General features: G+C 37.7%; 1 protein-coding gene across 3 annotated transcripts in view; it reads right to left on the bottom strand.

The window, feature by feature from the left end:
• The window catches only part of LOC137976446 (unconventional myosin-Ic-like), a 37,327-nt gene that overhangs the window by 9,645 nt on the left and 17,682 nt on the right, over positions 1 to 10,000 (bottom strand). For all 3 annotated transcript variants that reach the window (XM_068823804.1, XM_068823802.1, XM_068823803.1), the window contains 12 exons: positions 9,895 to 9,975; positions 8,765 to 8,870; positions 7,920 to 8,037; positions 5,311 to 5,351; positions 4,791 to 4,863; positions 4,048 to 4,124; positions 3,341 to 3,494; positions 3,098 to 3,152; positions 1,873 to 1,977; positions 1,383 to 1,466; positions 748 to 841; positions 580 to 653 (listed from right to left, as the gene is read on the bottom strand). In XM_068823804.1, coding sequence (XP_068679905.1) covers positions 580 to 653; positions 748 to 841; positions 1,383 to 1,466; positions 1,873 to 1,977; positions 3,098 to 3,152; positions 3,341 to 3,494; positions 4,048 to 4,124; positions 4,791 to 4,863; positions 5,311 to 5,351; positions 7,920 to 8,037; positions 8,765 to 8,870; positions 9,895 to 9,975 — 1,062 coding nt within the window. The remainder of the gene's footprint in view (positions 1 to 579; positions 654 to 747; positions 842 to 1,382; positions 1,467 to 1,872; positions 1,978 to 3,097; positions 3,153 to 3,340; positions 3,495 to 4,047; positions 4,125 to 4,790; positions 4,864 to 5,310; positions 5,352 to 7,919; positions 8,038 to 8,764; positions 8,871 to 9,894; positions 9,976 to 10,000) is intronic.

Here is a 10,000-nt window from a genome sequence, read left to right as displayed (position 1 = left end):
TTAAATAAATTTAAATTAGTCATACTCATGTATCTTAACATAGTATATATAGTGTATCATTGTCAAATTTGTAAAGTATTATGCAATTCAGCCTTTTGGCTGCGAAGTAATATTTTTTTATTAAACTATCTATCCATCCAAGTGTCTAGTCGTTCTGGCGCTAGAGCACACTGTAAACTGAAATTAACAATCTACCCAAATCAAGTCAAATGTTGGTTTTTGAGGAGATCGAGAGAAAACCGGAGTACCTGGAGAAAAACCTCTCAGTGCAGAGAAGAGAACCAACAAACTCAACCCACATAATGATGCCGAATCTGGAATCGAACCCGGGCCACATTGGGGAACATTTCGCAGTGATTATCAAAATTTGCATGGATCTCATGAAGTGCATTTCTGAATATATCTACACTAAGGTTCCACCAAGACTTAAGCCAACCACTTCTCACAAAGTTGTCTCATTCTCTACCAACTGAGTTAAATGATTCTCTGTCACTGGTACAGAAAGTCCACGAAGTAGTATTGAGGGCATGCAATGTACTTGTAGTAAGCGTGCTTGTACTTATTGCTTAGCTACATCACCTTGATATTCTCTGTTGAGGGTACAATCTGCTTGTTTGCACTGACATTGTGCTTTAGCACTTCCCGCGTAATGTCTACAGATGGATAAGAAAGGGGACCATAGTAAATGAAGTAATTACATGACACAGACAAAACACCACAAGCAATTAAAATCAACCAATATCCTACCAAGTCTGTGTGCCATGAATGGTTTTGGTATGCTTGGCATATAGCTGGCTTTCTTCCCTTTGAAAACTTCACTTGCTGTCACTTTCATTTCAAGCTATGACAAAATGAAAAGTTATCATAATTATCTTCACTTATATATCATATCCAGAGATAATTGCCATCTGCTTTGGCCACATCTGTAACACCCTGTGAGATATGTCATGTAATAATAGTGCATCATAATTTACATTAATTTTGATGGTAAATTATTTTCGTCCTTCAAAAGACAAGAGGTTTCGAGAGATAGGTTACTTGAATCTCTCACTGCAAGTCATGAAAAGTCCTATAATATGAGAAACTTGCTATCTAAATTTTATTACAAACTGGAAAGTGAGTCGTCAATGGGTTACCATAATACCCTTACCTAAATGACAGGCCGAAAGAAAAACAACATGATTGAGTTCTAATCCAACAGGGCCAAGGAGGTTAAGGAGATCAAAGGCCGCAATTATTTACTGTAAGTCACCTAGCGAAGAACCTTCCTTGCCCCTTTGTTGACTTTGACGAAACTTGATTAATCCCACCCTCTGGTGTTACAGTCCCCAGCCCCACCCCATAAGGAGCCACATTGATCATTATTTTCATTAGGTCCTCACCTGGGCTTTCTTTTCAGAAGTAATGCTTCTCACATACTTCCTCACAAGCATACGAGTGTGCAACTTGTGCAGCAATTCAGAAGCCTGAAATATTTCAGCAGTAATAATAAAACCTCTTATCACTCTACTCAGTTGCTAGTGCAGTCCACAATATTTCATTCTTGGTGTAATAATATGGCACCTTATTTGTTCCATTAATGGCCCTCACACAAAAAAGCCACTCTATTTTTATGGCCATACATAAAACTGAAGAGTGGTATGTACTGTAAGTTGTAACTTAAATTGCCTCCCATATGGATTATTATAGTCAGAGGAATAAAGAACCTTAGGGTGCGGACACAAAGAGTAAAATATTATTGACTTTTTTTATCGATAATGGCTTCAAGGATTACAGAATTACAGGTGTTGAATAAACTATAGTAATTCAACCTTTATCTTTTTTTAATAACACTGATGCTGGTAAAACAATAACGAAAAGAACCCCTCTCACCTCTACCACGGAGCCAGGAGGCTTGGGCCAACTCTTGTCCAACACAGTTTTGGGTAAACTTCTCGACAGTTGAAGAAGATGAGATTTTCTCACATATGCTATGAACTAAAGAATGAAAAAAAAGGTCTTTTAAAAAAGCTGTTTAAGGCAGCCCAAACAAGTCAACAGTTTCAACAGACCGCGCACTGGTGGCTCAGTTGGTTGAGCATCGGGCTGTCACACGGGAGTTCGTGAGTTCAAATCCGGCTGGACCAACACTCAGGGTCTTTAAATAACTGAGGAGAAAGTGCTGCCTTTGAAATTACATCTGCAAATGGTTAAACTCTCTAGTCATCTCAGATAAGGACGATAAACATAAGGCCCCTTCTCACAACCCTTCAATGTTCATAATCCTGTGGGACGTACATATGTAAAAGAACCCACACACTTGTCACTAAGAGTATAGGACGCATAGTTCCCGGTGTTGCGGTCTGTCTTCTGTTGTGTATCATGGTTGGGAGGGTAAAAAAAGGGGCTGCAGTAGTTGGCACAAGCTGTTGTGGCACTCGGTCAGCAGCCTTGACCGGCAAAGTTAATAAATCAAATAAATGAAATTACTATTTGGAAGGCTTGAATCTACCCAGCTCCTAACTTGACAATTTTAAAGCAGCTCTGAATCTGCTCTGGAGAATTTTTTAAACTTTGCAGTTAGTCTTATTTTAGCCTGTCAATCACTTTCCAGCAATGAAAACTTTGGTCACCAAGTTCGTTTTTGAAATTATAAGCATTATTTTAGAGGCAAAATATGAGGCGTTTTGGGCTCTTTTGTTGCCATGGTGACATATGCCACACTAATTACTGGTGTTTCATTTGGTGCCATAAAATTGCTTTCAAACAAGACATTCGGACTCTAAATTATTGTTGAAACTGGTTCAACCCACCTAAAAGCCACATTTTCATACAAATCCACGAAAATCAGTTAGCTTGTTGGGAACAGTCCAAATGAATATGGGCATACAAATAAAATTAAAAATTAGTAGGAAAAAGGCATTGTCCTTTCTTAAGGCTTCTAGCAGCTTGCACAACTAGCCTCTTGGCATGCCTGTAGAAACATATGACAGAAACTGTACTCTGTGCCTTGTTCAGGCAAACAACAAAGGGGTGAATATTTAACTCAACTCAAAAGGCATACATAGTACATGCAAAGACTAGAGGACACACAAAAATCAAAGGTCACTATACTAACATCAACATTATCTTCACTTGCAGGGTGGTTTCTTGTAATGAATCCTTTGATAAACCTTAAAATAACAACATGAGCCATTTTAGATAAAATGAAATTTACCGTAAGTTGTACCTTCTATTATTTGAGTCGAGTGAAGCCCAGAAAACTTTGTCACTAAATCAAGCCATTCACACAGAATATAGGCACAAAAAGTATGGGATGCATAATTTACTTGACAGCAGAAGCAGCACGTGCAAAGCATACTTGCGTAAGCGGTAAGCTGCATTCTTTCTTCGTACAAGAAGTTTCTGAGCTAAGACTCGTCTCCAGTGTGTTTCAAGGATAATTGCTGCCACTCGCAATCTGATGTACTTCTTCCGTTGATAATAACCTCTGAACTGGGTTTGTATTAATGTTGCTGTCAAAAAATACAAAAACTAAAATAAAAGAGGTAATCCTGCCACACTATACAGACTACTTAGTGCAAATTCAACCAAACAGCTGCTTTCACTGCACTGCCTCATGGCAACATATGATATGTAATCAATTTCCCGTCTGCACGAGCAAGTGGACTCCATACAAGCTAAACTTTTTGTTTAGCTTGTAAGTTACTGTATTTTTTACGTTTGGATTGCCTATTGTTGCTTTTAGTATTTATACGCAGAAAACTTCATTATCTTTGACTTGATAAAGACGTTAAGATAACGTCAAAACAATGTCAACTTTAGCCTTTTGTAGTTTTAAATGTTTTATTATAATGTTTTGAAGAAATACCGGTATATTATTGCAATCTTTTACAGTCAAATGTTTTTTGAAATCACTAATCTTAACACCCCTTTCCCTACAAAAACTTTATATCGATAAATCATTTATTTAATAATATACATTGTATTGGTTATTTTTATTAAATACTACTTAAAACAAGAGTTTTCATTAAACAAGTGTTCAACTTTTAAATGCAAGAAACATACCAAGAGCAGGTTTCTTGGCTTGAAATGCATCTTCAGTTGTAAACAAAGTTTGAGGAAAGCGAATGAAAATCTTTGTCCTGTCAAAGCAAAAAAAGGGGGTTAATGGGAAATCGGAGAGTGAAAATTTGTTTTGATGCTCACAAAAAAGAGGCTGAGATGAGCTCCAAAAATGGGTTTCAAGCAGTTTCGAAACCTCTCCAGAAATAGAACTGTAAAACAAGAACAGCATGAAGTGCACACCTGCTGCAGAAGTTCTAAGGGAAAATTTTCTGCTAGTCTTGAAAAAAAGGGAGAATGTTGACCACCTAAAGTCTGTCAGGTTAAATTTGATGACTCAAAGGCTTATTTTTGACTATTTTTCCTGCGACCCACCTCTTTGTCTAGAAAACCAATATGCCTTCAGGAGGGTCTCCTTGGGGTTTTAGGGATCAACAAGGGAACATGGCTAATTTAAACTGGGGAACAAGGAACGAAAAACAAAAAGATACCTTAATTAGGGAACAAGGGAACATAAACCATTTTAGGTATCAAAAAAGTTTGGAAGTAGTTTCAAGAACAAAGGAATACAAGCAAAATTTTGAAGGAAACAAGGGAACAATGACCCCCCCCCCCCCCCCCCATCCCCCCTCCACCCACCTTCCCTTCCTGGGAGGACCTCATGCCTATTGTCTCCAGTATATCAGGTGCAGAAATTGAAACTATTTGAGCAAGGGAACTTAAAAAACATTTCCACAAAGACTTACACTCCAATCTTGTATTCATCCTCTTTATAGCCAAGATGCTCACAAAGTGTTTTAACGCCTTCACTTGGATCATCTAAATGCAAAACACAAGAGAATAAGGGTAAGGATACAGAACATTTTCACAATACATGTTTTCCATAATGGAATTGGCAACGATTATTGGCAACGATCTTAAAAATTCAAAAACAAATGCCAAATGAAATGACAATAATATATGAATTCCTAAAAATGTTCTCAGTTCTCAATGAAAGATAACACAGACCTTTAATTTCCTGCACTATAAACTGTAAGCATTTGTATAGATAACCTTATACAACCAATCTGCAATAGGCGCCACCTCTATTTTATTTCATGCGCAACTGATCACTATTTTTACCAGCCTCAAATGGCTGGAAAGCTGAGCTTTTGAGTGCATGTAGAGATGATTTGATCCCAGCTGGAATACTGAAATGCAGTCTGCGAGCAGTACTAGTATCCACTGCGTGTGCCTGTAACATGCAAAGAGACAGGATTTACCTACCATCCCAAACTGGCCAAGTATCTGGACACAAACACTTGTATCTGTAGTCAAATAAAGTAAGAAACATCATGACAGTTTAAACAATGTTAACATCAATGCAGAATAAAAAAGGGTACCATTCTGTAAGGCAGTAACCGGAGATAAGCGCCGGCCTGATGGGCCACTAGGCTTGAAGCAGACTTTACCATTCTGTAGGCCTCCATCAGTGGGAATTGGAAACAAGAGAATTTGGTTGTATCAACTGAGATGATAAATTAATTGACCACTTTGTCAGAGGGGAATGTGAATTTGCTCTGGTGATGGGTAAATGCTCGAAACAGTCTCCCTATGTGGCGGTCAATTTTAATTTGTCTTATTTTAAACTCAGTTAACACTATCAAATTCTATAATAAACTATATGAGTAGTTATAAATTTAATCAACACTGTTCAAAAACACAGCTTGAAAAGAGAACTTGACAAGCAGTCAGGTTCTAATAACAAAGACTGCAAAAAAAATACTTAGTGTGGTATTAAGTAATGATCCGTGTAAGGTGGAGAGCAATTTCCTTTGTTATGCGGCAACGGGGCTTTCCCCACATAGGAATGTTATCATTTTTACACAGAGAATGCATAAACCTACAGGAAAGCCGTTAACGCAATAAAATTCATTTACAGCCCACTTTGAAAGGGTGTTTTTTTGTGTTAAGGACGTTCGCGCTAATTGTTTGTGCACATTGTTACTGCGCAGGTAACGCAACTGTAATATGTCACGCATTACTTCGAGCATTAGTGAAGTTGAGGTTTTAAAACCTTTGCACAAACCGTGGATGATAAGTCTTGCACAGCGTTGGATCAGAGAAGATCGTGATCAGTCAAAATTGATTCAAAATATTTATGGAAGTCAAGTAGACTACTGCACGACTGATATTCGCGAGGTTTTATCAGTCGTGCACTAGTATACTTGACTTTCATACAAATTTTTCAAGCATCAGTTAAAATAACATGCCGACAAAAACGCCGAGGAAAAAATTCCAGGCCGGCAAAAGAATGGCACATTTATTTCCGAATCATAATGAAACTTCAAAGAGAAGTGAGCGGGAGGATGGAAAAGCTCTGGAAAAGGTAGCTGATCGAGTAGACTAGTGGCTGAAAGTTTGGAAAACTCAAGGACGAACCGTTGCGTAAATTTAATGGGGCTGTTTCTTTTTAATGTTTTTATTACCCTACGAACTTAAGTTCAAAGTGAATGCATGTTTTTAAAGTTCTTTTCCTTTACTTTCGTGAAAATTGAGCAGTATTTTCGTCCTCGTCCGCTTGAATAATGCGGACCTGCGTGGAAACAATCAGCGATTGAATTTCACAAAAAAACACACTCCAGAGGATGAGCATGACGGCAATGGAGAGATACTATACAAAACACAAACCAAATGAAGATGACCCCTGCTTAAAACTTCGTTGCTATGCTCGAGAAAGGTTTTTTCTTCGGTAAAAACCTTTCATCTCTTCAACGATCGATCCTCTCTTGCATTCCAGTCCTTGCCCAACAGGTCACGCAAAAGCGTGACAAACGAACTTTTCCAAGAGCTTTGCAAAATCACATCGATTTTACTCGTTCAGATCATCGGTGACCCCTATTTTTTTAATCATGAATCACTTACTTTACTTACTATCTACAAAATATGATGAAATGAAAAAATTCTCACCGTAAGAAGTTATCTTTTTTTAACATTTTCTTTCCTCGTGCCATCGAATTCTGGTAGTGGTTGCAACGGATAGAGCTTACGAAAACGCTCGTCGAGGATGAACTCTACTGTTTACCACATCCCTAGTGGCATACAATTATCTAAAAATCTCACTCCTAAAAACCTATGCACGGAAACTTTCACTCCAACAGTTTATTTTTATGATTTTCGATGGATGAGCAGATGAGCCTACATCTCGCTATTATGAGCGATTTCTGGAAATTAAGGCATTTTTCCACTGCCATTTTCTCCGAAACAAAGTCGGTGACCCCCATTTTTTTTTTCATTTTTGGAGTAACTACTTTATGACCTAACTCTAGGCGAGAAATGAAGAAAATCTCACCGTAGGAAGATTTTGGCGCGAACGTCCTTAAAAGATTTTGACCAATCACAAGAGTTGAAAACAAAAGCCAAGAAACGTTTACAATTTTACATGTTCCCCACATACGATTTCTGTGGAATTCAATTAAACTGAGACCAGATGAAAGATGGAAGATGGTTGGAAAGTAAGGATGAATATAATACTGCTTTATGAAGTTTTGTTAACTTTTGCTGTTTAAGCCAATCAGAAGTAAGTACAGACAATAGAAAAGTTATCACCTTTTTGCATGTACCAATTGAATTCCAACATGTGCGTTGCCGTTGTTGCTATCGTTCTTATCTGGACCGTTTCTTAAATAACAACAACTATGTTTACTTAATACCATACCCCAAACTATCTTTGGGCTACTTCATAATGCAATAGTGACAGTGTTGACAAGTGAAACAGTTTTCAACTGTTCTAAGGTTGATTCCTTTTCATTCTAAAACGTTTTACAAATCCGTGAGTAATCATTAAAATTTCTTACTAATAAAATAGTATTTTTAAAGACGTGCTTTATTTTTACCTTTGCAGAAAAAATGGAAAAGGTCGGCGGTATGCAAATCCAGCTCTTCTCACTCTCAAGTTCTCCATCAAACCCAAGTATTTCACCTGATGTTTTACAAGGTCATCTTGAAAGACACCTACAGTGTACATTGAATGGGAGAATCAACAAACTTGCTATTTTCAAAACAGAATAGTTATAAGCCAAGAATAAGATTCAAACAGTCAGTAAAGTCCAGGGGTTTCAATAGAAGCCGGTTACCAGCGGTATACCGCCGCCTGCTTTGCCTCACACCGCCGGCTGGTTTGCCTTGATTTTCACTAAAAATGCTATCATAAACTTGTCAAACTGCCGCCTTCAATGGGCTATCATGGACGGCTATTTCAGAAGTTATTGAAACCCCTGAAAGTCATAGCAAAGTTGCATAAAAGCTAGTCAGTTTGCTGCCAGGAAAAATGCGACTGCTCAGTTCAATGGACCAGCATATCACCAGACACCTGTACTCTAAACAGTGGGTATTATGGCCTGCATAGCAAGCGTTTCCATAGAGGGAGCTGGAACATTTTAAAATATGTTTTGGTGTTTGGTGATGTGAAAAATGGGGGGAGAGAAAAAAAATAGGCAGGGCAGAGGAAGGAGGGTCATACCAGCCAAAACATAAAAAAATCTTTCCATGTACCACAACCAAAAACACTTGCTACAGAGGTTAGTGGGTATATAATGTGAAGTATCCTTGGTTAAATGTTTCTTTAATAGATGGCCTGTAAGTACTAAAGAAGAATACTATTACCTCCATTATTTATCTCTAAAAATAGTATTAATCAACATGTTCATGAACAATGAACAAATAAATAAGGAGCTTTAACCTGCTTTCTTCGAGCCATTAGGTTTAATGCATCGAACATAGGAAGGCTGCTTGCACATCAAGATTGACATCAGATTGTTCAAACTTGCTTTGAACTGAGTACCTGCCTAGTGAGGGGAATACAAACAACATTACAAACAAACTGCATAGCATACTGTAAATTAAGCCAGACTCGATCTACTAGGAGTTGCCTAACAAAACAAGTCATTATTTGACTGGTCTACATCATTATAGCTGACCTAAAATTCCTCTTCAGGGCTTGATGTTGCGACCCCTGAGGTCACCAATGAGACTTGATTTACATGTAATTCACTGGCGACTAACTTTTCACACTTAGTTGCCAGCCTGGCCGCCAAAATATTTTATTACATTATTATTATTTAATTTTTTATTAATCGAATGAGTACCATGAATGTCCAGTAGCAGACTATACGTTCACACAGTGTTTACTTATCCTTAATTAAGAGATGCAAACCGAAATCTACATCTATATTTAACTTCATTCCACTATTTCCAGAATGGAGACCGTTTGCACATTGAAAGGATCAAGAGTATATAAATGCGGATATCATATAACGATGTCTGGAACAGTGGACTCAGCCACAATAGAATTAGGTAGCAATGTTGAGTGATGCACATTGATGTTTTGTCCAATTTATTTTCAAGTCAAATTATCCAGCATTTAAAATTTACAACTACTTTTACCCATCTCTGTCTGTCAAGGCCGCTTTACGTGCTCCGATTTTCGGCTCAGCCTATAGCTTGCATTTTACCTTTCACTGAAATGTACAAGGCCTGAAGTGCCAAAATTTTTGGCCAAATACTTGAGCTGGCGACGAAGTTGAGTACTGCTCTTTACAATGCTCTTTACTCTTTACAGTGGACCCTCTTAAATAATAATAAATTATTATTTTATGACATGCTAAGGAACTAACAAACCATAATTATTTCTTACTAGAACAGTACGGACTGAAGTGCAGCAATGACAGCCGACATTACAGTGTATATAGTGACAATAAAAGGGTGCTTAATTAACCAGTTGACCTCATTTATAGTTTACCAGTTGATCAGTTAAAGCACCCCACAATATGTCTACAATAATTAATCATTAGTAAGAGACTCTTTCCTTACTGTTTCTGGCCTTTTAAGTGATTTTATCTCTTTCTCTGGAAACACTTCTGATGTGATGCTGTTGGTACTATGGCACATTGCCTGGAAATTTGATAACAAGACATGA

Source organism: Montipora foliosa, chromosome 11, assembly GCF_036669935.1.
Source record: "Montipora foliosa isolate CH-2021 chromosome 11, ASM3666993v2, whole genome shotgun sequence".
NCBI lineage: Eukaryota > Metazoa > Cnidaria > Anthozoa > Scleractinia > Acroporidae > Montipora > Montipora foliosa.
Note: the sequence above shows the minus strand (reverse complement) of the source record. Positions and strands in the feature narration are given on the sequence as shown.